General features: G+C 36.1%; 1 protein-coding gene across 5 annotated transcripts in view; it reads left to right on the forward strand.

Annotated features, from left to right (window-relative positions):
• Nucleotides 1–27,209, forward strand: part of RhoGAP19D (Rho GTPase activating protein at 19D) — a 503,360-nt gene that overhangs the window by 159,490 nt on the left and 316,661 nt on the right. For all 5 annotated transcript variants that reach the window (XM_090412052.1, XM_090412051.1, XM_090412054.1 and 2 more), the window contains one exon: nucleotides 3,627–3,681. In XM_090412052.1, coding sequence (XP_090268178.1) covers nucleotides 3,627–3,681 — 55 coding nt within the window. The remainder of the gene's footprint in view (nucleotides 1–3,626; nucleotides 3,682–27,209) is intronic.

Consider the following 27,209-nt stretch of genomic DNA (forward strand, 5'->3'; position numbering starts at 1 on the left):
AATGCATAACCCCAGCTATGAAATTTGCAGGTGGCATAATTTCATACCTGGGGTTATGCATTCTGGTAAGGTGATGGTATGGCCCTGTTTTTGGTTTGGCCTCGAAGCTCTGTTTGTGATATCAAAAACATTGATTTGTCTCTTTCAGCAAGAGAATGCACTGTGTCTTGCTGCTGCTGTAACTGTGTAGTTTGTGAGTGTGAACGTTACATGTGGAGGCCAGTCAAGTGTGGTGCCTGGCCTCCACGAAGCCCTGATGTCAATCCTATTGAACATCTGTCGGATGAGCTGGAGCATAGGGTGAGATCAAAGGATATCTGCCCCACAACAGTCTATTACCTCATTACATGCCTACAGGCAGAATGATCCAAAATTCCCATTGATCATTATTGTACACTTGTGGAAAATATGCCCCAAGGATTGCTCAAGTCAATGAGCCAGAGGAGGGCCTGCTTTGGCTCATTGGGACATCACAAACCACATCACAAACCATCATCTTATTTGGAGGGCACCATGACTGCTGTTCCTCACATTATGGTGTCCATTGATTTCTTTTCAAGCAGTGTATATATATATCTCTGTGTAAATACGTATAATCTTTTTACTATCAAAAGTACATGAGAACTTGCAGATTTCAAGACCTGCTTCATAGGATACATTATCAGTGGCCTATTCTTTTTTTTTTTACACTGGTCAAAAGCAAGACTATCATACAAAATTAATTCTTGCAAATGTGAGAGTACCACCCCAGCTAAAAAACGCACCACATTACCAAGAAAGCTGATAACAAAGAACCAAAGGGTACATGGAAGGGTAATGCAGAAATCTTGGAAGACCAATGTGAATACTGTCAACCAGAAGTTCAAAGAGCATATGACATTCAAGTGTGTAGAAGGATACTATGTAAACAGCTTCACAGTGTCAGTACATCTTAAGGTGGGCATCATGGCTCTTTGTTCCTCACACTTTGGTGTCTGTTGACTTCTTTACAAGCGGTGTAGATATTTATTTATTTAGTTATTTATTTTCATGTGGTTACATAATTAGGTGAAGTATTTTACACTTGTTTTAATCTTTCTTCATTCAGCAATTTGACTGAAGTGCTGAATATTTGACCAAAGCATAATTAAATTTTATAAAGAAATGTTTTGCGGAAAAAAAATTAAAACTCATTTAGAGTTTTAATCAATGTATTATTTATTATTATTATTTATTTATTTTTTTTCCAGAACGTTTGCTTACAAAATTTAATTCGGTATTCTTAGACCAGACACATTCCTAATTATTCCATTTGATCAACCTTTCTCACAAAATATTCCCTATTGATTATAACTTCCAGCCTTTCAAGAAAGAAATATAAGTTGGTTTTTTTTTTTTTTGGTTAATTCTTACATATCTGTGTCACTAGTTGTACATTGTTGAAATATCTTGTGTGTGGGATTCATAAATATATTAGACTATGAACAATCAGGAATAAGCTTGCTTTATGTGCTGCCACTTCTTCAGACTGGATTTGTTGGCAAAAATCCTATATAAGAACAGGTTCGTTAATAAAGTAGTTCCTAACTATTTTCCACAAATTAACCCTATTCATCAGCATATTTTTTTCTTTGTTTTATGTTTTTATGGACAGGTAAGTCTCATATGTGGGGATTGTGTTCTCAAGTATTGGCACGTATCAAAAACTGGTAAAATGGGAGGCTTATTACATGGGATAATAGAGATTGCATTCTCAATCAAGCGAGATTCCAATCTTCAAAAAAAAAAAAAAAAAAAAAAAAAAAAAAAAGAAGTAGAAAGAAATCGGCTAACACCTTTTTATTCCTGTATAGGGAGTAGGTGAGGCCATTTAGCCCTATCTAACTTTTGGAGACTGAGTGGGCAGTTCAATCTCCACTGGCAGCCAATCAGAGATAGCTGGCCTAAGGCTATCACTAATAAAGCGGCACGCAGTGAAGAGAGATGGCTCAACAAGTGCTGCCATCTCGTGGTCCCTGACACAATTATTTAATGTCTGAAATAATGTGGGTTCTACAGTCGATTTTCTTGAGTTTCTGGGAGAAAAAAACCGCTTGCCTGTGCCAGAGTTTGACTAACTCGGGAACTGGTTGAAAAAAGGCTTAGAAAAATTTTCTCTAGACGATGACTAGATTCGAAACAAAGTCTTTCTTCGTGCAGTCAAGCGTCGTGGTTTGCAAACACCACATCCACTGAGCTACAATCTTTCAAGTTGAATTCAAACCAAAAAAAAAAAAAAGCATCTAATTTTCATGTGTTTTTATTCAGTACATACAAAACAAATAACTATTAAAGTAGTTCATTATTTTCATAATTACAAGATTGTGACCACATCTTCTTTAGCATGCTGAAATTGAGACTCACATGAGGCTGATGGTTATGAAAGCACTTTTCAACTTCTGATTGTAGTCTCTCAGTATGTATGTTCCATCTGGTAATCTTTGCTTTGAAGAGACATTAAAATTTTATCATTCTTCAGTGACAATGTAATCTGCAGCCACATCCTTGCCATTCATGTTGATATTATAGCATGCATAGCGACTCGTAAGTCAAACAACCTACAACTTCCAGCAAAAGACATTGGTTAATTATCATCTTCCTTTATATCTTCATACAATTCTTTCTCCGTTTCTAGTATGACTGGCCCCACACATAGGCATTGTTCTGATGCTTGATCAATATAGACAGCATCCTTTCCATTTTCTCGATTGCATGACATCCAGATTTTGTTACTCTACTCATGCTGAGATTCGTTGACAATTGAGCACTCTTGTGCTCAATTGTCAACGAATTGATGATGCTTATTATATAAGCATCATCACTGCAGAATCACTCAGTCCTCTGGGACTTTTGTATGTCATCACTGCATTTACCTCTGTCATACTAATTCACAACTTCAAACCTCACCACTGAAGAATCAGACACTTGGTCTTTACTTCCATTCTTATTTTCGCTTCGTTTCCTTTGTTTTTTTTTCTCTTGCTTGGACATCATACATAAAGGGCATACACAAGTTTTTTTAAGGATACAGACAATACTGTATAGACTAAAATGGACACAGAGTCACTGAACAGAGGTAGTAAACAAGACACATACATGGAAGCTTCAACACCTTGGATAGGAAACAGCAATAGTCCTTATGTACTATAATAATGAAACTACCAAACTCTTTCACTTTCCCCCATTTAATTTTAATTGTTTGTCAAGTATAATTTGTTTTGGAATGCTGTTCAGTTTAATATAAATTATCTCTCAGGCATACACATTTGTATAAGATTTTTTTCAAAAAAGTTATTTTAACCATTGTTTTAGTAGAAAAATTAAGTAATTTTTTTTTCTTGTTTATTTCAGGAAAATAAAATAAAAATGCATACATTTCCCAAAATAAATGTATTATTTATATTAATAGATTTAATTTCAGATTCCATCTTAATCATGTGTTTTGTTATTAGTATAACGATATTTGGTATTTGTATAATAAAAATATTTTGCACTCTCTGCTTTTGTTGTAATTTCTTTAAGATTAAAAAAAAAAATCTAAGAAACTAGGCTATAATTAACTTTCTTTAAAAGTGTTGTTTGTTTATTGCACGTTTTCTCCCCAACAGTGGTAATTCTTTGCAACTTCTTGTTGTTCCAAAGGAAGATGACATCCTGCAGTTGGTGAGTTAATTTTTTTAAAATTTTGTTTTGGATATATATGTTTTAGATATCTTCCAAATTCAAAGTAATAAACCAGAAAATGTTCATTCATCATTATTATTATTATTAATTGTTAGTTCATCATTTCACTATGAGATCATAGCTTGTCTACAGTAACAGCAATCTCTGAGTTACTGAATTCTGTGTGCTGAAGCTGAACTCAGCATTGATTATGTTTGTGAGGAGGAAACCAGAACACTCAGAGGAAAGCCAACACTTAGCTGCCTGAAACCAACTAACTTAGTTGTAGAAAGTTGTTTCATGTTATTATCAAGTAAATTATAATAGACAAGAAATAATTATTATTTTCCTGACCCCCATGGAGTCACAAGACTAATCACGGGAGGTCAACACTAGTGAACACAAAGTCTATCATACCACTCTTAAAATCATCCAAAGTCTGCATGTTCACCAACCTCTCAGACAATGCAGTCCATGCTCCTACTACTCGCAATGCAAAAAGCTTACTTCTTACCCTTTTACTCACCATCTCCTTTTGCAACTTCTAGGGATGGCTTCTTGTTCTTTTCCCTTTTTCTATTATATGAAAAATCTCCTCAGTGTTAATACAATAATAACACTTCAACAGCTTAAATGTCTCAATCATATCGCCCGTCTGCCTTCTATCTAGCAAACTCTGCAGTCTACATACCGTCAATCTATCCTCATAATCAACATTATATAATCCTGCCATCGTTTTTGTTATTCGTGTCTGCATCCTCTCCAAGGTTACTTCATCCTCTTCAAATCTCAGTGACCAGATCTGCACCTTGCAATTTGTTGTCACTTGCAATTTGCATTGCGAGTGACAACACATCTGAAATACAGATCCGATCTAATCAAAGCTTTATACAATGGTACCAGCACACTTTTATCTCAATATGGTCAATATTCTCCTCAACATTGTTGCAATTCTTTGAGATGTCTTCACAACCTTTGCAATATGTCCCTGGAACTTTAAATCTCTATCTATAATCACCCCAAGATCCCATGTTTTTCCACTAATTCCAGTATAATTCCACCAAGTGAGTATGAATCATCCCATCTGTGAATCCTAAATTTCAAAACTTTACATTTAGTTGCATTAAACTAAATTAAAATATATCCCCCCATGTCCTTACCCACCCTTCCAGCTGATTGAAATCTTCGTGGAGAGCCAAAACATCAGCACTGTTACTAATAACCCTTCCATGCTTCACATCATCTGCAAACAACTGAACATCTCCCTGTAGTCCTGTGACAATATCATTGACATAAAGAATAAGCAGCAATGGTCTCATGACTTGAACCCTGTTGGAACTCCACTTGTAACTTTCCTACTTCCTGATACTGTTCCCCCATATACAACTCTCTGATATATATCACAGATCCAGTCGCTAATCCAATCACTAAACTGATATCCAAAGCCATATGATGCAACATAAAAATCAACTTGTTATATGGCACCCTGTCAAATGCCTAGAAAAAATCCCCCCCCCCTAAAAAAAAAAGAAAAAAAAAAGACTGTGTATGCTCTACCTTCATCTACTGCTCTTGTTACTATATTGTAAAAAGTAACCAGATTACTAAAATAAGAGCACCCTTTAACAAATCCATGCTGGCCTACATAAATAATATTACCCTCATCGTTCCAGTTCTGTATACGAGTTCTTACCAATTTCTCCAAAATCTTAACAATATTTTGGAGAATTTGGTAGAAATACTGTTTGTATTGGAAGAAATATAAACAGGCCTATAGTTTGATACCTTCATTCTACGACCACTCCTATGCAATGGTACTGTCTTATCTTTCTTCCACTCTTTAGGAACCTGTCCCATCGCAAGGCTTCCATTAAACAGCCAAGTTAATGGCACAGTCAGTTCCTTAAAACACATGTTGAAATTACATCTAGTCCCTGTGCCTTATTGATATTTAGTGTACTCAGTAGATGGAATACATCCTCATCATTCATTTCTAACACTTCACCATTCATTATTCTTCTAGGTATAAAGCCTGTAGTACCAAGATGGAACACTCTAATAAAGAGATCATTAAATAGCTCAACTATGTCATCTTCTTTGGTCACCTGATTCCCATCTCCACATAGCAAGATAATCCATCCATTATCATTTATCCTCGTACTCATCACATAGAGAAAATAACTACTTGGGATTCTCCTTTCATATTCTAATTTTTCTCTCATTACCATACTAGTCACTTTCCTAGCCTGAGCCTTATATTCTTCATGCAACTATTCTCCACTTCTCTTTATATGCTTTCCATAATCTCTTTTTCTTCTGCAATGTCTTTTTTTTTATTCCTTTCCTCATCTATTCGACTCCAAATTGCTGTCAACAGTTTCTTAAATATCTCCCATTCACTAACGACCCTTTTTCCTTTAAATTCTTTCATCCATTGCACTGCTGCAAGCTGGTTTTAAAGTCTATGATAGTCACCTGTCTTATAATTTCATATAACTTCCTTCTGTTTTTGATACTTCCCTATGCCATTTCATCCTCCAAGTCAGGACTACATGGTTGCTCTCGCCAGCTGGGTGCAAATATGCCATATCAGTCACAGTCAGATCCTCTGATGCTATGACCAAATCCAGAACTCTCGATCCTCATGTTCCCTTCATCACATGTTGGTTAAGACAGTTGTCTATCAAGAAAACCAAAAATTCATTTCCCTTATCGCTGCATGCTGTCTCCTCTGTCCAGTTTATATCACTATAGTTGAAGTCCTGCATAATGATTGCTTGCTTTCCACCTGCCAAACTAATTTGCCTAAACATTTCCCATCTATATTCCCTGGTCTGCAGCAACATCCCACTAAATATCTTGTCGTATAAACATCCATTTTGCACCATATATTCTCAAAGACATTATTATTATTTCCACTGAGATTCTCCACCATGAGAGTGCATAACTCTTCTCTTATCATGAGTAACACTCCACCACCACATTTACCTTCTCTCTCCTGCCGAAATATGCTATACCCTTCGATTTCTATTCCTGTTAGCACATCCTCCTTAGTTAACTAAGTTTCACTGATGCCAACAATTTTTGGAGAGACTGAGTCAATCAGTGCCGCAAACTCATTCTCTTTATTTCAAAACACAGTCCTGTCTTTTTTTCTCACAATGAAGATCTTAGTTCATCTATCCTTACCTTTGATGGCACTCAGGTCTTTTTGGCATTTATCTCTAACCTTTCCTGAAACAAGCCATTCGTATGTATAACCTCCTCAGCCTCCAAAAACTTGAAGGCAAATTTTTGGATATTACTTTTCACCCACCCACCCAAGTAATATTAATCCCCCCCAAAAAAAAATCTGTCCAGTCTTGCAATGCTGTTCTTACATTTTAGGTAGTACACACGCACACACACAACACACCCAAAAGAGGGTAATTCAGCTAATTGATGGTTCATCTTTCACAGGCTATCTTTAGCCACTGTCTCGCAGTCAGTTTCTATATTTATCCTTCTCTACAGATATTTCCATGGGTGCTATTAAGCAGAACTGAAATTGGTTATTTCCTCAATTTCTGCTACACCTACAATTAGCAGCTGCTTAACATACATTTGCAGTTCAACTGCCAACCCAGTGAAACTACTACTCCCATTCATATTCCAGTCCAGTTATCCCTGTACTCAGTCTTGCTTGTGAAGTATTTGCCTTAGACTACAACCTTCAGCTATTCTTTTTCAATAGCTGGAGGGCATAGTCTCCTCGACATCCCCCCCCCACACACACGGTATTAGTTTGCTATAGATTCTAAAATCTCTTAAATAGAAGTGATATATAAAAATGTGTGGATATTTGAATATAAACTGACAGTACTTGAATAAATATATGACAATTTATAAGGTAATAAAATGGTAGAAGCACAAAAATAATTAGTTTATTATTATTATTATTACACTCTCCTAAAATTCAGGAAGAATGTATACTTTGCTTGTCCAGTAATTGAAAGTATAGACTCTCCTACTTATCACCTTACAAAACATCTAGTAAAAGGCCTAGTAGGACAATTGTCATTTTTCATTGCAAAGCACTGAACATTTTGTTTCTACCATCACTAATATTGTTTCTGACAAACTTCTCACACAATACTACAGGATAAATTTTCCAAGAAATTCATAGTACTTTTCAAATACTGCATTACATCTGAATACTTTAAGTACAATCTTTAAGTACATCTGAATACTTCTATATTTAGCAAAACTCGTGATTAGTTATTGGCAGTCCTCATTCTCCTGTTTTAGCAAATCTTTATGGAAATGTTTGAATAAATGATCCTAGAAGAATACCTTCTCCAGCCTAAAATATGGAAAAGGTCAGTTGATTTTCTTAATCTGGAGCCATGGGCAATGAACACGTTTTGCTTTACTTGACTGCCTCATCAGTTTTTGAATGTAAACCCACACTGATAGGTATCTGCATGCTTCTTTTCACCGTTGCAGATCTCAAAAATTGAATATCATTTCAACACTCCGAACTAAATTCCATCGTTTCATTCTGATGAGGAAGAGTTAGCCAAAGGATTTAAGTTTCTTCAATACAAAATTACTACAACCAGTGCAGTTTTTCAAGACTTCTTACAAACTTTCAATGCACTTCCAGGATGAAGAAATTAAAGGCTTTACTATTTTCTCCAATATTAGCTCTTTCTGTAAAGCTGGCTAAAATCCTTAGAGAATATGAAATTATAAAGTATTTAGTCTTTAGTCAGGTTGATATAACTACTTTGATCCATAAAAACCTCAGATTAGAATCTACGAGAATGAGGACTAGTGGAGTGTTTCATGGCTTTGTATTCATGCTGCCAGGACTGTTTAATTTGTATGTTAATGATATATGGAATGATTTGGGAGAGAGGGTATTTAGTTGTTTGCTGATGACGCAAAACTGGGAGGACAGTAGTTGATAAGTAGTGAGGATGATTTAAATAAATTGTCAGTATGGATGAAGGATAATGGTTATGAATTTAACCATAATATTGCAACCATAATGTTGCAGAATATAAGGTTATGCAGTTTGGGATGAAAAGATTACATTGATGGTACTGGATTGCAGGAAATTAATTAGGCTAGGATGTTTGGTTGATGGTGTATAGAGAGTTGAAGTGCAAAGGGCATATTGCTAAAGTTGGTAAAATAGCTATTCATTCAACATTCGTTAAAACAATTACTTGAATGTTGAAGAACACGTTAACAAGTACAGATAGAGAAATTGTTATCCCTCTTTATAAGGATATGATACTGTTCCATCTTCATTTGGTCACATGGGTTTCGTGTTGAGAGGAGATGGTGGAGAGTGTATCTAGGAATTGGTGATAGGCCTGTGTAATCCTCCCTATGAGGATAGATTGAAGGTTTATGGGTTGCAAAGTTTAGCTGACAGGCAGAAAAGAGAGAACACAGCAGAAACTTATAAGATACTACAAGGCATTTTATAAAATTAACTCAGAAATTTTTTAATGTGTGTTGAGGAGAGAGAGAATGGGTCACCTGCTGAAGGCTATGTAATAGTTGGTTAGTAAGGGTGTACAGACTAAATTTTTTGCTTGGAGAATGGCAGATAACTGGAATGCCTTTGCCAGAAATAGGTTGGGAGCATCCTTACAGAAAATGGGTTTAATCTATTAGACAATGCATCGAATGGCATATTAGACATATAATATAAGAAATGCGCCATGGCTTTATCATCACAGATTCTCTTCACCTGACCCACAAGATGCTTCAACAAAGAGATGCATCAAGTTTTATGGAATGAAATGAATCTGAACTGTTACACTGGTGTTATGATGAAACAGAAAGAAAAATATCAGAATCTTTAGAAATGTCATTATATCCTACACACTTCAATATAAATCTTAATGTTAATTTATTTTTAGATTTTCACTTTACGACAAATAGTTGAGAAATCATGGGAATATGACAAAGATCTGTATTTAAGTTTTGTAGATATTGAAAAAGCCTATGACAAGTTGCCAAGAGAGAAGCTATTCAAAACACTGCAGTTGTATGGTATAAGTGGGGCATTATAAAGCAATACTTTGTCTTTATTTGAGTTGTAAGTCAACATTTAGAGTTGAAGGAAGATGGTTTAATGTTCATCATCATCAAATTATTGCCATGTACCCTCAAGGGGTGTACAGGATATGATAGTACTACATGAAAAATTTACATCATTACTACTTCCTATCTACAATTTTCCTCCAAATAAGTCTGTTACTTGTCAAGACTCCAACATTATCAGATCTTATATTTCTCTTGTCTAAGGTACTTTGTACCATATCGATCCACCTGTATCGTGGTCTTACTCTAGGCCATTTTCCTGCCAACCTGGCAGAGTACACTTGTTTTGTTAATCATCTTCGCCCATTCTGTTTAAGTGACCATACCACCTGAGATTAGCTCTACTAACACATTTCTGGATGCTGACAATGTCTAGTTCTTTCCTGATATCCTCATTTTTAATATGATATCGCCATTGATGCCATCTGTTAACGCCTCTAATCTTTCTCAGTACTCTCATATCTGCGGTTTCTAGTCTTTAGTCAAGTGTTTTACTTCTGTCACAGCTCTCACATCCATAAGTTAAAACTGGTTTGAACAATGTCTTGTATACAGCTAATTTAGTGTTCTGACTAATTTCTCTCTCATTCCATATGAATTTATTCAGTTGACTTCCTACCATACCAGCTTTGTTGATTCTGTTGTCTATTTCCATATTTAATTTACCATCTTCAGTAAAAATTGTGTCTAAGTAGCTGAAATGTTTACATGATCCACAGGTTCTCCATTCAGAACGCAGTTGACATTTTCAATGATTCTGCCTATTTTCATTGTCTTTGTCTTTTTATATGGGGTGCTTAAGGGTCAAAGCTGTATAACTGAGAGTAGACCTCCACATAGCCTTTAAAGGAATGCGGAGAACTGACCAGGGCTTCTGATCTAATGTCCAATCCTCATCTTCTCATCGTGCACCCTATTGGGTATCTACCTGGATACTGAACGAACGAGGATGGGCTGGCAATTTGGGATTTAGCTGACCCAAATTGTATTCTCATTGGTTAAACCAAAATAAAAAAAATGATGGTACAACATGACAAAATTTCATGCCGGCTCGGGTGTCGCCCAGTTAAACAAGACCCCCATTGTTTTCACCAAGGAACCAGAGTGAACAGCGAAAAGTCAGCTATTGGAACAAATCTGAAAACTCACCCCAACTGAACATCTCCAGAGTTAAAGATCGGTACTATCAACATAAGAAGCCTGAATGGCAAAGAAATAGAGCTAGCAGAGGAATTAGATAAGTACCAGATCGACATAATAGGGCTGACTGAAACAAAAAAGACAAAAACTGGTGAGATCTTTCTGAGCAATAAATACAAAATGTTATATTCAGGCAATGACAATCAAGGAAAAGGAGTAGCCAGAGTATTCAACACAAATTGCGAGCCTCATCTTCTTGAATGGCAGGCAGTGTCTAGTAGAGTGATTTGGGCAAATATCAGAATGGGGAACTGGACAATGAGACTTATTTGTGCCTATGGTCCCACAGAGGGTTCTACTAAGGTAGCAGTGGAGGAATTTTTTCAGGCTCTAGAGAAAGCTACTGACACAATGCAAAAGGAAAAGTCGGTTCTTGTTGGGAATCTAAATATCAGAGTAGGAAGTGATTGTCAGACATACAAAAATGTTTTGGGAAAATTTGGAGAAAAGAGTAAAGCCAATAATAATGGCAAATACCTGTTGGATTTCTGCTCAGGACATGGGCTGGTTATTACTAACAGAATGTTCCAACATAAAAATGTACACAAATTCACATGGAGAGAAGATGCAAGGAATAAGAAAAGTCTCATTCACTATGTTATTGTTGATAGTGATGTTTTCTCCTTGGTGCAGGACACCAGAGTGTACAGAGGATTTGAAATTGGAAGTGATCACTATATAGTCTTGAACAGGATAAAATTGAATTTCGTATTGGAAAGAATGACATGTAAGAAAGTTTTAAAGTGAATAAAAGTTGAGGAGCTCTCAGATGTCAACTGTAGACTAAAATACACAAAGATTATTGAAGGAAAAATGAAAGAGTTTGAGAACTGGAACCAAACCTTGGAGAATGAGTGGCAAGCCTTAAAGAAAACCCTGATTGATTCAGTTAGAGAGGCATGTGGTGAAGTTGTCTGCAAGGATAGAAAAATTAGAACTCCATGGTGGACACAGGAAGTTAAAGAGGCAGTGAAGGAAAAGAAAAAAGCATATCAAAAGTTCCTGGGAAATAAGTCAGCTTGTGCTCTTAGAGAATACAGAGAGAAATGTAAGAAAGCTAAAACAGTGTGTAAAACTACCTAAACAAAAGTCATGGGAGGACTTTGCCAAGAACATAGAAAATAAATATCAAGAAGGTGGCAAAATATTCTGCAGGTTATTGAAGAAGCTTAGGAATGGAGGAAAGTTAGAGATGATAAAGGTGAAATGAAAACGGAAGAAAAAGATATCGTTGAGGTATGGAGTAATTACTTTGAAAATTTGCTAAATGAAACAAGCAGTGATGACAGCACAGTGATGAAAAAACACTGATCAGGCATGCAGTCAGGAATACATATCCATACTTGAAGTAGAAAAAGCCATCAAAGGCTTGAAATGTGGAAAGGCAGCAGGAGCAGATGATATTCGACCAGAAATGCTGAAGTATGGTGGAATAAAAGGCTTACAGTGGCTGCACTGCATACTTCAGAATGCCTGGACAGAGGGACGAATTTCCAATGATTGGAGTACAGCTCTCATAGTAGCTATATATAAAAAGGGAAATAAAACTGAATGTGAGAATTACAGAGGTATATCCCTATTGAGTGTTCCTGGTAAGATATATGCAAGTATGCTTGAGAAACGGTTGAGAAGAATTGGGGAAGAAAAGCTTGGTGAAGAACAAGCTGGATTCAGGTCAAAGAGAGGCTGTAAGGATCAGATCTTCACTTTACGACAAATAGTCGAGAAATCATTGGAATATAACAAAGATCTGTATTTAAGTTTTGTCGATCTGAAAAAGGCATATGACAAGGTACCAAGAGAGAAGCTATTCAATACGCTGTAGTTATATGGTGTCAGTGGGGCATTATATCAAGCAATACTTAGTCTCTATTTGAGTTGTAAGTCAGCAGTTAGAATTGAAGGAAGTACAGGAAGATGGTTTAATGTTAAATCTGGTGTGAGACAAGGATGTATATTATCCCCTCTGTTATTCATTATCTATATGGATCACATTATGAAGGAAAGTGGTATTAAACATGATATCAAAATTGGAGATGTTAATGTCAGCTCTTTGCTTAATGCGGACGATGTTATACTTCTAAATAAATCCGCTACAAGTCTGCAAGACTCTCTTACCAAATTGAATAACTGTTGTAATAGATATGGTATGAAGATCAGCAATAAAAAGGGAAAGACAATGAAAATAGGCAGAATCATTAAAAATGTCAACTGTGTTGTGAATGGAGAACCTGTGGAATAAGTAAAACATTTCAGCTGTTTGGCATGATTTTTAGTGAAGATGGTAAATTAAATATGGAAATAGACAACAGAATCAACAAAGCTGATATGGTAGGAAGTCAATTGAATAAATTCATATGGAATAAGCAAGAAATTAGTCGGAACACTAAATTAGTTGTATACAAGACAGTGTTGAAACCAGTTTTAACTTATGGATCTGAGAGCTGGGTCAGAAGTAAAACACTTGACCAAAGACTAGAAACCGCAGAAATGAGAGTCCTGAGAAAGATTAGAGGTGTGAACAGATGGCATCAATGGCAATATCATATTAAAAATGAGAATATTTAGAAAGAACTTGACATTGTCAGCATCCAGGAATGCATTAGCAGAGCTAATCTCAGGTGGTATGGTCATTTAAACAGAATGTGCAAAGAAAGATTGGCAAAACAAGTGTTCTCTGCCAGGTTGGCAGGAAAACAACCCAGAGGAAGACCAAGATATAGGTGGATTGATAAGGTATAAAGTGCCTTAGACGATAGAAATATAAGATCTGGTAATGTTGGAGTCTTGACAAGTAACAGACTGATTTGGAAGAAAATTGTAGATAGAAAGTTAGTAATGATGTAAATTTTTCATGTAGTACTATCATATCCTGTACACCCCTTGAGGGTACATGGCAGAAATTTGATAATAATGATTGTCTTTTTATTGCTGACCTTCATACCATATCTAATACAATAATTATTTAGTTTAGTCAGGGAATCTTGCAGGCTTGTAGCAAATTTGTTTAGAAGTATTACATCGTCCACATAAAGCAAAGAGCCAACATTAATATCTCCAATTCTGATATCATGTTTAACACCATTTTCCTTCATAATGTAATCCATATAGATAATGAAAAATAGAGGGGATAATGTATATCCTTGTCACATACCAGATTTAACATTAAACCATCTTGCTATACTTCCTTCAATTCTAACTGCTGACTTGCAACTCAAATAAAGACGTATTGCTTGATATAATGCCCCTTTGACACCATATAACTGTAGCGTATTGAATAGCTTTTCTCTTGGCACCTTGTCATATGCCTTTTCCAGATCAACAAAATTTTAATACAGATCTTTGTTATATTCCCATGCTTTCTCAACTATTTGTCATAAATTGAAGATTTGATCCTGACAGCCTCTATTTGGTCTGAATCCAGCCTGCTTTTCTTCCACAATTCTTCTCAACCGTTTCTCAAGTATACTTGTATAAATCTTTGCCAGGAACACTCAGTTGGGAAATACCTCTGTAATTCTCACATTCAGTTTTATTTCCCTTTTTATATATGCTTACTATGAGAGCTCTACTCCAATCATCAGGAATTCCTCCCTCTGCCCAGGCCTTTTGAACTATGCAGTGAAGCCACTGTAAGACTTTTATACCACCATACTTCAGCATTTCTGGTCGAATATCATCTACTCCTGCTGCCCCTCGGATATGTATTCCTGACTGCATGCCTGGTCATTGCTTTTTATTGCTGTGCTGTCATCACGTCTTGTTTCATTTAGCATTTTCAAAGTAATTACTCCATACTTCAAGGATATCGTTTTTCTCCTGTTTTCATGTCACCTTTATCACCTCTAACTCCTTTAACTGCACTCTTTCCTCTATTTCTAAGCTTCTTCAACATCCACCAGAATATTTTGTCACCATCTTGATATTTATTTTCTGTGTTCTTGCCAAAGTCCTCCAATGACTTTTGTTTAGCTAGTTTTACACACTGTTTAGCTTTTCTACATTTGTCTCTATATTCTCTAAGAGCACAAGCTGACTTATTTCCCAGGAACTTTTGCTATGCTTTCTTCTTTTCCTTCACTGCCTCTTTAATTTCCTGTGTCCACCATGGAGTTCTGATTTTTCTATCCTTGCACACAACTTCACCACATGCCTCTCTGGCTGAATCAATCAGGGTTTTCTTCAAGGCTTGCACTTGAAGAAAATCTCACTGAATCTCCAAGGTTTGGTTCCTGTTCTCAAAATCTTTCATTTTTCCTTCAATAATCTTTGTGTATTTTAGTGTACAGTTCACATCTGAGAACTGCTCAACTTTTATTCGCTTTAAAACTTTCTTACATGTTATTTTTTTCAATATGAAATTCAATATTATCCTGCTCAAGACTAAATAGTGATCACTTCCAATTTCAAATCCTCTGTACACTCTGGTGTCCTGCACCAGGGAGAAAATATCATTATCAACAATAACATAGTGAATGAGACTTTTCTTATTCCTTGCATCTTCTCTCCATGTGAATTTGTGTACATTTTTATGTTGGAACATGGTGTTAATGATAACTAGTCCATGTCCTGAGCAGAAATCAACAGCTATTTGCCATTATTATTAGCTTTGCTCTTTTCTCCAAATTTTCCCAAAATATTTTTGTATATCTGACAATCATTTCTCTGCTATTTAGATCACCAATGAGGAATAGCTTTTCCTTTTTCATTGTGTCATTTGCTTTCTCTAAAGCCTGAAAAAATTCATCCACTTCTACATTAGTTGAACCTTCTGTGGGACCATAGGCACAAATAAGTCTCATTGCCCAATTCCCCATTCTGATATTTGCCAACATCACTCTACTTGAGACTGCCTGCCATTCAAGATGATTAGCCCCGTATTTTGTGTTGAATACTATGGCTACTCCTTTTCCTTGATTGTCATTGCCTGAATATAACATTTTGTATTTATTGCTCAGAAAGATCTCACCAGTTTTTGTCTTTTTAGTTTCAGTCACGCCTATTATGTCAATCTGATACTTATGTAATTCCTCTGCTAGCTCTATTTCTTTGCCATTCAGGCTTCTTATGTTGATAGTACCAATCTTTAACTCTGGTAATGTTGAGTTGGGGTGTGTTTTCAGATTTGTTCCAGTAGCTGACTTTTCACTGTTTGCCCTGGTTCCCCTGGCAAAAACAACAGGGTGGCCTTGTTTAACCGGCAATGCCCCAGCCAGCATGAAATTTTGTCCTGTTGTACCATCATCTTGTATTTTGGTTTAAGCCATTAAGAATACAATTTGGTCAGCTAAATTCCAAACTGCCAGCCCATCCTCGTTCGTTCAGTATCCAGGTAGATACCCAACAGGGTGCACCACATGAAGGTGAGGATTGGACATTAGGTTAAAAAACCCTGGTCGGTTCTCCGCATTCCTTTAAAGACTATGTGAAGATCTCCTCTTAGTTATAAAGCTTTGACCCTTAAGAAAATCAGACAAGGATGTACAATAATCCCTCTGTTATTCATTATCTATATGGATCACATTACGAAGGGAAATGGTATTAAATAAGGTATCAAAATTGGAGATGTTTATGTCAGCTTTTTGCATTATGTGGATGATATTATATTTCTAAATAAATCCGCTACAAGTCTGCAAGATTCCCTGATTAAATTTAATAACTGTTGTAATAGATATGAAGGTCAGCAATAATAAGACAATGAAAATATGCAGAAGCATTGAAAATATGAACTGCATTGTGAATGGAGAACCTATAGAACATGTAAAACATTTCAGGTACTTAGGCACAATTTTTAGTGAAGATGGTAAATTAAATATGGAAATAGACAACAGTATCAACAATACTGGTATGGTAGGAAGTCAGCTGAATAAATTCATATGGAATAAGCAAGAAATTAGTCAAAACACTAAATTAGCTGTGTACAAGATGGTGTTTAAACCAATTTTAACTTATAGATCTGAGAGCTGAGTTAGAAGTAAAACATTTGACCAAAGACTAGAGACTGCAGATATGAGAGTCCTGAGAATGATTAGGGGTGTGAACAGATGGCATCAATGGCAATATCTTATTAAAAACGAGGATATTAAGAAAGAACTTACATTGTTAGCATCCAGGAACGTGTTGACAGAGCTAATCCCAGAGATATAGGTGGATTGATATGGTAAAAAGTGCCTTAGAATATAGAAGTATAAGATCTGACAATTTTGAAGCCTTGTCAGGTAATAGGTTGATTTGGATGAAAATTGTAAATAGGTAGTTAGTAATGATGTAAATTTTTCATGTGTACTATCATATCCTGTACACTCCTTGAGGGTAAATGTCAGAAATTTGATGATGTTAATTTATTGGAATGCCTCTTAGCTATAGCCAGTGAAACATGCAAGTGAGAACATGCACAGCATCCATAACAGCACATATTCTTAATACGTGCTTAATAAGAATGTGTAAGCACATATTCTTACAATCTAAAATCCTCAGTCTTTCATAATTCTATAATTGTTGGCACCTTACTAATCTTTTACTGTTTGTTTGGCTACTTACTTTAAAGTCAAAATCTGCCTATAAAGTGTTGGAATCTAACTTTGTTGGAATTCATTATCATCAAATTCCTGATATATGTATAAGGGACTCTCTCTCTGGAAACCTGTGTAGCTCAATAGAAGTGACGTTTGCTTTTGTCATTCAAGTCTTTTGTCATGTTTAACCGCATGACAAAAGACTTGTGTTTGAATCTTGTCGCTGACTAGAGGAACATTTTCTAAGCCTTTTCTCAACTAGTTCCCGAGTTAGTCGATCTCCAGCACGGGCAAGCGGGTTTTTTCTCCCAGAAACTCAGGTTTTTCGTTTTGTATACTCAAGAAAATCAGCCGTCGAACCCACACTATTGTTGTCAAGTCCATTGAAGAGCTTCTAGATATGGCCATGGAACTGTTGAACTGCTTTGGCAGTCTGTTGAACTTTGATGGAGTGGAGCTTTTTTCTAGGGTTATTGTCAATTTTCTGTCGAGCAGCAGCAATTGCTGGACAAGAATAGATATGGGCAGGTGTTAGTTCAACTCCTGGACAGTTTTTGCATGCTTCATAGCTCCTACTACCTTCTGGCTGAATTCTCAAGCCTTTAAAATGTTCTGTCCTTAGCTGGTGATGATTGTGGTTAATTCTCTATTTTCATTAATTTCACTGATTTCATTCTTCTTCTTGAGTGTTTGTTTTACCAATCTTATTTTTGTAACTGAAGTAGCATCAGTTAGTGATAGTGGGTGTAATGAGATTTTTGGGATAAACGTCTTGCTTTTTTGGCTAGATGGCTAGATTGTCTGCTCTTTCATTGCCTTCGATATTTACATGGGCTGGTATCCATTGCAGTATGCAATTCATATTTTTCAAATTTAACGTTGTCAGTTGTTCATGAATTTTCTGTGTGAATTTTGTTTTTCAATTTTTTAATGCTTCAAGTGCAGATTTAGACTCGCTGTAGATGGTTATTCCTTCTGTACTGTTTATTACTGGATTAGAGAGATAGTACTTGAGAACTGTTTGTATGGCTGTTAATTCACAAGTGAAGTTTGAAGCTATTTTGCCAGCTGTGATTTTGATTGAACCTCCTTGGTTGAGTGCTTCACCAAATGATCCATCAGTGTAGGCAATGACATGGTTTAGATTATTTAAGTGATGTATAGTGTCAAGTTCTCCTTTGCTTTTATTTTCTTCCTGTGAATCCTTTTTTGAACAAGGTTCTAGGAAGTTTAAGTTTATCATTGTATTTTTGATAGAATAATGGAAAGGAATGGCTCTTTGCTTATTTCAGTGGACAGATGTTTCAAATCAATCTGTTTTCTAATTTCATGATCATATTGTAAAGTGGATGATCTCTTTAGCCTAGATTTTCTTTTCCAGGCACTGAAAGTCCTGAATGAGATGTGATCCTGTTATTGGCTCCTGATCCTTAGTGAATTTAACTGTGGAGAATTTTCTTCTGTCTTTTAATATGCGAAGTCCACACTCTTGTTGAGCTTTTAAATTATTTGTGGATGAGACTGCACCTATAATAATTTTTGCTACTCTTGATTGTACTCTGTCAAGTTTTACTTTTGAGCTACTAGAAGCTGGAGCCCAGATTGATGAGGCATATTCCATAGTGGGTTTATGAGTGCAGCATATGTAGTTTTGAGTGTCTTTGGTTTTGCACCCCACTTTGTTCCACAAAGTCTTTTGATGATATTAAGCTTTTTAAGAGCTTTATTAGATATATTTATAATATGAGTTGTAAATCTCAGTTCAGTATCTAGGGTTAGGCCTAAGTATTTTGGAGACTGTTTTTTCTATTTTGGTATTATATATTTTGATTTGGAGGTTGAAATTGTGTCTATTTTTTCTATCAGTGGAGAAGATGCTCAGTTTTTTTTTTCTTTTTTTTCTGGGTTTATCTGTAATTTAAGTTCCTTTGCCCATCTTTCTAAGCCTTTTAATGAATTATTTAGGACTTTTTCAGATTGTGTTTTTTAATGTCATTTTCAGACATTAAAAAATATTGTGTTAGGGACCACGAGATGGCGGCACTTGTTAGCCATCTTCTTCACTGCGTACCGATTAATTAGTGATAGCCTTGGCCAACTATTTCTGATTGGCTACCAGTGAAGATTGAACTGCCCACTCAGTCTCCAAAAGTTAGATAGGGCTAAAACGCCCTCGCCTATTTCCTATGCAGGAACAAAAAGGCATTAGCTGATTTTTTATATATAAGGTCATCATCTGGAGTATACAATATATACAAAGAAACAAGCTATGTTAAAATCTATATCTTATGCTAAAGTCATAGTAAAACTACTGGCCTGAACTCTGGTGAAAAATACACAGCATATTAAATTTAACAATTTGGTAAAGCAGTTCTCTCAGATCATGCTCTTAACACCTCCACCAAATTGATTGGAAAAGCACCTGTTCCTTACATCATACAAAAACCTGGTCTGAATGCAAATCTAAAGAAGCCTGTGAAATTTTGATTAACTATCCTAATCTTAACACTGATGGTAACATAAAAATCCCTAGAATTTGGATGCCACACATATTCAGACCCCTTAAGTTCAAGTTTTCCAGCAAATTCTTGCTTTAGGACTCTAGATTCTTCTTCTTCATGTAGCTTCCTCGGTGAGAGGGTGCAGCACCATGTCCTTCCAGTTCTCTCTGTTGGTGGCTTTCCTTTTTGTTTTTGCATAGCCATGTGATTCTGTCCATGATCTTATATCTTCAAGCTGTGTCCTTCGTTTTTTGCCTCTTGATCCTTTTCCTTCTAAAACTGTTAGTATCCTCTGTCCTGCTGAACTTCTCACTACTTGTCCTGCCAATCTCATCTTTCTCTGGATCATTTCCTGTAATAAAGATCTCTGTGTTCTCATTCTCTGTAGGACATCTGTATTTGTCACATGTTCTGTCCATGGGATTTTCAGAGCTCTCCTATTGCATCACATTTCAAAGGCCATTATCTGTTGCCTTACTCTCTTCTTGAATATCCAGGTCTCACTTCCATACATGAAAATTGGCCACACTAATGTTCTTATCATTCTTTTCTTTGTCTCAATACTCACAAAACTTCTGAGCAGATCTTTATTTTTCCAGAATGCATCTTTAGCTATAGCTGTTCTTATTTTTATTTCTTTATCTTGCTTTCCATCTGCAGTAAAGTAGGTGCCTAAATATTTGTATTTTGTTGTATGTTCAATTTTTATATTCTTTATGAATATTTCTGGCTCGGATCTGCTTTCTTTTGAGATTTTCATAAATTTGGTCTTTTTTGCATTTATATCTAATCCAAATTCTTTACCTTCTTCAATTAGTAGCTGCAGTAATTTGATTAATATGTTTCTGTTTTCTGCTATTAGAATGGCATCATCAGCATATCTAAGATTGTTGTATTTTATACCATTGATACTAATTCCTATTTTTTGTTTTTCAATCTTTTTCGTCACTGTCTCACTATAGATATTAAATAGATTTGGTGAAAGGATACAACCTTGTTTAACTACTCTTTTTTATTTTCACTACAGAAGTCTCATTGTTAAACAGCAGCATTTTCTCTTTGGTGTAAATCATTTTTATAATCTTAAGTACATGATCTTCTGTGTCTAATTTATCTAATAGATTGAACATTTTATTATATTTTACCCAGTCAAAAGCCTTCTGAAAGTCTATGAAGCATATGTAAATATTCCTATTTCTTTCAAGTGATATTTCTATTAGTATTTTTAGTTCCAGGATAGCATTGATGGTTCCCATTCCTCTTCTGAAGTCTTTCTGTTGTTCACTCAATTCACCACTTATGGCTCTTTCAATTTGTTTGTTAAAATGGTTAAAATAATTTTAGATGCATGGGATATTAGGCTCACAGTTCTGTAATCCTCGCAATTTTGTGCATTATGTTTCTTTGGAATTGGTATGCAGATAGATATTGTAAAAACTTCAGGTAATTGTATTGTTTTATAGATGTCCTGAATGGATTCCACTAAATAGTTATTTTGCCAGTCAAAGCTTTCAACAGCTCAGCCGGAATATTATCACACCCAGGATAATATATTATTAAATTTATTATTAGGAAGATTCTTGATTGCGTGTTCTACCTCCTTTCTTGTGGGTAGAGTGGTATCTGTTGTTACGTTTAATTGAAGGTGTCGTGAATCATCTAACATGTTACCATTATCATCACCATAGAGGTCTGATAAGTACTCCACCCATCTTCCATTTATCTTTTCCTTATCAATGAGTATGTTTCTGTCTTTGTCCTTGATATTATTAGACTGTGTACGTTTTGCTTTTCCATTAAGTTCTTTCACTTTCAGGAATGCTTCTCTGGTTTTGTTCCTATTATGTAATTCTTCTATCTCAGTGCCTATTTATCCAGTTTTCTTTCAATTTTTTACATAACTGTTTGATTCTTTTATCCAAAGTTTTATATCTTAACCTTTCTTCTTCATTTGCTCCTCTTTTCTATGTTCTTCTTATATCAATAAGGTTGATTACCTCTTGAATTATCCATGTTTTTTTTTTTCTTTCTTCTTGTTTATTGATGTGGTTTTTAGCAGATGTTATGATAGCTGCTTGTAGTCTATTCCTCTACATTAATATATCTCTTAATGATTTATAACCAAATAGATAATAACAGGACTATTAAGGTTTTCCCCCCACTGGATGTCAGGCCAGTAATTTTAATGGTTGACCAAATTACTGTGACTTTAGCATGCCATGTAGATTGTAACGTAGCTTGTATCTTTGTGTATATATGTACACTCCAGATACCTTGAAGTTCCTTGAGTTTTTGAGAGAGAACTCCTCAGACAATATGTAACAGAGGACACATGGGGATTGAGGGACTTGGATTTGATCATCTTATCAGTGGATGTAATTATAAATGGGGTGTCAAATCACCCTCCAGTTGGTGAGAGTGACCACCATGAATGAAGGTGTGAGGACCTCTGTTAGAAAAGGTTATACAATATATACAAATATATCAAGTGGTGCCTCGCAATTTGATGTCCCGCAGTTCGACAGTCTCACAATTCAACAGTTGAATTTTCGCAGGCCGGTGCATGTGCGTGCATGGAATTGTGCGATGTCATTTGTTATTTGTCATTTCTTGTTAGGCTGCATTGGTGTTTGCTCGTGTGGCTTGTGCTAATTTTCAATTCTGCATTTTTCAGAAAATAAAAATTTTATGCATCCTTAATTATTATTTTTTTGGGTGAAATTTAAGAATGGGTCCAAAGAGAAGTGAACAGAGGAATAATTCAGGAATAACACACTTGCTTGAGCATGAAGAAGAAGAAAGAAATTGTAGCTAAAGTGCAGAAAGGTAGAACAATTACAGATGTAGATCAAGAGTATGGCGTTCCTAAGTCAACTGTGGTATTTTTTCAGCAACAGAGAGGGAAGATTATGGGTGCTAAGGTGTCTGCTGGCACAATGAAGATTTCTGACAAGAATAGATCTTCAATCAATGAAGGGATGGAAAAGCTGCTTATCACCTGGATTAGAGAAAGACAGATGACGGGAGATCCAGTAACTCAGGCAATGATCTGTGAGAAGGCTAAGTTCATTTTTGAAGAATTGCAGAAGAAAACTCCAGGATGTACCCCAGATCAAACTGAGGAATTCAAATGCAAGTCAAGGCTGGTTTCACAGATTCCAAGGTAGAACAGGCATCCATAGTGTTCTCAGACAGAGGAAAGCTGCTATTGGAGATAAAGAGGCTGCAGAAAAGTTTGTGAAAAAATTTGAAGATTTAATCAGGAAGAAAGGCTACCTGCTACAGCAAATTTTTAATGGGGATGAAACTGGGTTATTTTGGAAGTGCTTGCCAAATCGAACTTACATCATGTAAGAAGAAGTCAAGCTCCCAGGACATAAGCCTATGAAAGATAGGCTTATCTTTTTATTGACAGCAAATGCAAGCAGAGACTTTAAACCAGGGGTGGGCAATCCCTTTCCCGCAGGCAAAATTTCACCTGCGAGTCTATTTCAATTCACCCCTTTGCTGATGTATATGTAAATAAAATTTTATAATTTAAATTTATTATAATTAAATTTATTTAAATTTAAATAATTAAATATACAAAACCAAAAATAGCTATATCACATATAACGACCATCATACGTCTGGTAAGATATATATTGCACACTACATACACTATATATAAGAGTTAAAATTTACCAGTTGCTGGTGGAAGTTTTTAAATTAGCAATTTTTGCCCTTGATACTAAAAAGGTTCCCCATCCTTGCTTTAAACTAAAGCCACTTCTGGTCTTTCACTCTGAAAATCCTCGGTGCTTTGGGAAGAAAATCGTTAAGTCCAAACTGCCAGTGATGTGGAAATCCAGTGCAAAAGCCTGGGTAGACCAGCAAGTTTTCAAAGATTGGATTTTTGAGGTGTTTGCCCTGAGCATGAAGAAGTTCCTCACTGACAACAGTTTGCCTTTGAAAGCACTGCTGATCCTTGACAATGCTAGTGCCCACCCTGAAGACTTAGAGGACATTTTTGAAATTGACTTTGACTTCATCCTAGTCCAGTTCTTGCCTCCAAACCTGATGTCACTGATCCAACCCATGGATCAAGAAGTGATTGCATGTTTTAAAAAACTTTACACCAAGGCTTTGTTCTCACGGCTTTTCGATGTGACTCATTCTTCTGACAAGACACTGAAGGACTTCTGGAAGACCGAGTTCAACATTCTTCATGCCATTTCCTTTATTAAAACTGCCTGGAATGGAGTGATACAGAGAACCCTTCATGCATCGTGGAAGAAACTCGTTCCTAATTTTTCTCAGGATGACAACAGTGCAGACCAAGCAGCTGGAGAATCAGAAGCAGCTGCAGCCATGCTAGAGATCATTTCGATGGCAGAGAATCTCGACATAGAAGAGGTTGATAAGGCTGATATAGAATAGCTTGCGGAGGATCACAATGACGAACTGACTGTGGAAGAACTCAGTACACTCAGCAAACAAAGGAGAGAGAGAGAGAGAGAGAGGAATTTCACCTGAAGAAGAGGATGGCAGGTAAAAAGGGCTGATGCCAACAGCTGCCATTAAAGAAGTTTTATTCCATTGGGGGAATGGCACCCCAACACTGCTGATGTGAGTAGAATGACAGACTTGTTCAACAACACTATCATGTATCACTTCAAAACCATCTTGAAAAAGAGGGAGAGACAGATCATCCTTGATCAGTTCCTCATCCCTGTTCAAGCAAAGAGGAGATGAGAAGAGGTAGAACAGCATAAAGAAGACTCCCTTCTAACATCTAAGGCTCAATAGATTGTATGTATTGTGTATGCAATAGTGTATTTTGTAATTTAGTGTGTTATACAATAGTAAAATATGTAAAGTAAATAATATGGTGTATTTCTCTACCACTGCACCATTAGAGGGAGTGGGATTGAGGTCTGACAACAAATTAATCTTATTCCATAGACTTATACGGGAAATATTGTCCTGCAATTCGCCAGTTTTGCAATTCAACATTACTTTGGTAACGGTGAGGCACCACTGTATATGTAACTACAAGACAGGTGATTACGAGAAGCTCAGGAGAGAGCTTGCAGCTGTAGCATAGAATGAGAAATTGGGTGGAAAGGAGTTCATTTCTGCTTGGATGATATTCAAGAACTATCCAGTAGAAGTAATGCCTAAATGTATTCCAGGGTTCAGAAGGTTAAATAAGGTAGGTGTGAAATGGATGAATGAAGAGATTAAGTATGTGATACAGAGGAAAAAGGCATTATGGAGGCTGCATAAAAGAAGTGGTAATAATCAATTCCATAAGGATTACAAAGAACAGCCAAGGAGGGTGACTTGGTCGTTAAGGAATAGCAAAAGTGAAGTATGAGCAGCAGTTTGCTAATGAAGCCAAAAAGAATCCTTTTGATATGTAGCCAGCAAAAAAAAAAAAAAAAAAAAAAAAGCTTATGGAAAGATGACATTGATTGGAGAAAATGGTATAAAGACAACTACTGCAGAAGATATGAGGGTGGTTTGAAAAGTTCTCGGCCTTGACCATAGATGGCAACACTTGGCGAGTTTTTTTTTTTCTTCTAAGTTGGTACATCTGTCATAAGCATCCATGTGAAATTGCAAGTCATTCTATCAAGTAGTTTGTTTTATACAGCTGTTTGAAGCAAAAGTATTGTCTATATCCCTTGAAATGGATAAAATTGAGTATCATGTGGTTATAAAATTCTTTGTAAAAGAAGGTTTAACGCCAAAAGAAATTCATTTGAAGTTCATAAAAGTTTATGGGCACTCTTCGTTTTCATTTTCGACAATTAAGAAATGTGCTGCCGAGTTTAAATTTGGCCGTATCAGCCTTGAAGACAATCCACGTGAAGGACATCCAAAAACAACACCAGAAATCATTGATCAAGTGCATGATATGGTATTGGATGACCGGTGAGTCAAAGTGCAAGAAATTGTTGCTGAGACTGTAGGCATTTCAAAAGAAAGTGTAAGATATATTTGCATGAAGAATCGCAAATGAAAAAGCTTTGCACAAGATGGGTGCCATGCTTGCTCACAGCAGATCAAAAATGCACTCGCATGAAAATCTCTGAACAGTGCTTGGATCGTTTTAACAAGTTTAAAACTGATTTTGTCCATTGATTTATTACTATGGATGAGACTTGGATTCACCATTACACACCAGAATCCAAATAGCAGTCAAAACAGGGGACAGAAGCCAGTTGTTCAGTGCCAAAGGAGACAAAGTTGGCTCCATCAGCAGGAAATGTCATGACATCGGTGTTTTGGGATGCTAAAGACATTTTGTTTATTAATTATCTTGAAAAGGGTAAAACAATAACCGAGGAATATTATTCCAATCTTTTAACGAGACAAGATGAAAACATTTGTGAGAAAAGACCTGGTTTGCAGAAGAAAAAAATCATCTTTCATCAGGACAATGCACCTGCCCACAAAGGTGTTTTGGTAATGGGAAAATTAAGGGATCTGCACTATGAATTGTTGGAACATCTACCCTATTTCCCAAATTTGGCTCCCTCTGACATCTATCTCTTCCCAAAACTAAAACTTTTCCTTGCTGGTCAGCATTTTTCTTTGAATCAAGAGGTGATTGCAGCTGTAGAGGGGTATCAAGAGCCACTATAGGGACGGGATAATGGTGCAGGAGCATTATAGTGGAGATACTTAATGTTCAGTTCATAAAGGTCATTCATTCTTGTGAATGTGACATCATGTAGAAATTGAAAGCAGTTCATGATATGGAGGAGAGACTGACTATAAGTGACCAAGAGGTGTATGGGGAATTGATCAAACTTGATGTTAATAAGTTGACAATAAGGGAGTTGACATCTGCCTAGACATATTTTTTTAATATGAGTCTTGTGCTGGATTGAGTTCCAAAGGATGCGAAGGAAGGCAAGATTGTGTTGCTTCATAAGGGAGGTGATAGAACTCAATCAAATTATAGGCCATTCTTTGTGTCAGATGTTGTGGTTAAGGTGTTTGAGAAGTTGGTGAGAACTAGAATCCAGAATTGGATTGATAAGAATGGTATTTGATGGGCAGCATAGATTTACTAAATGGAGGTCATGTTTTAGTAATCTACTTACTTTTTACAATAAGGTGATGGCTTTATTGGACAGATGAGAGGGATACACAGTAATATAGTTAGATTTTGCATAGGCTTTTGATAGATTACCACATGGTAAGTTGATGGTCAAAC

This window comes from Typopeltis vanoorti, chromosome 22, assembly GCF_054136105.1.
Source record: "Typopeltis vanoorti isolate ZY-2024b chromosome 22, IOZ_Tvanoo_1.0, whole genome shotgun sequence".
NCBI lineage: Eukaryota > Metazoa > Arthropoda > Arachnida > Uropygi > Thelyphonidae > Typopeltis > Typopeltis vanoorti.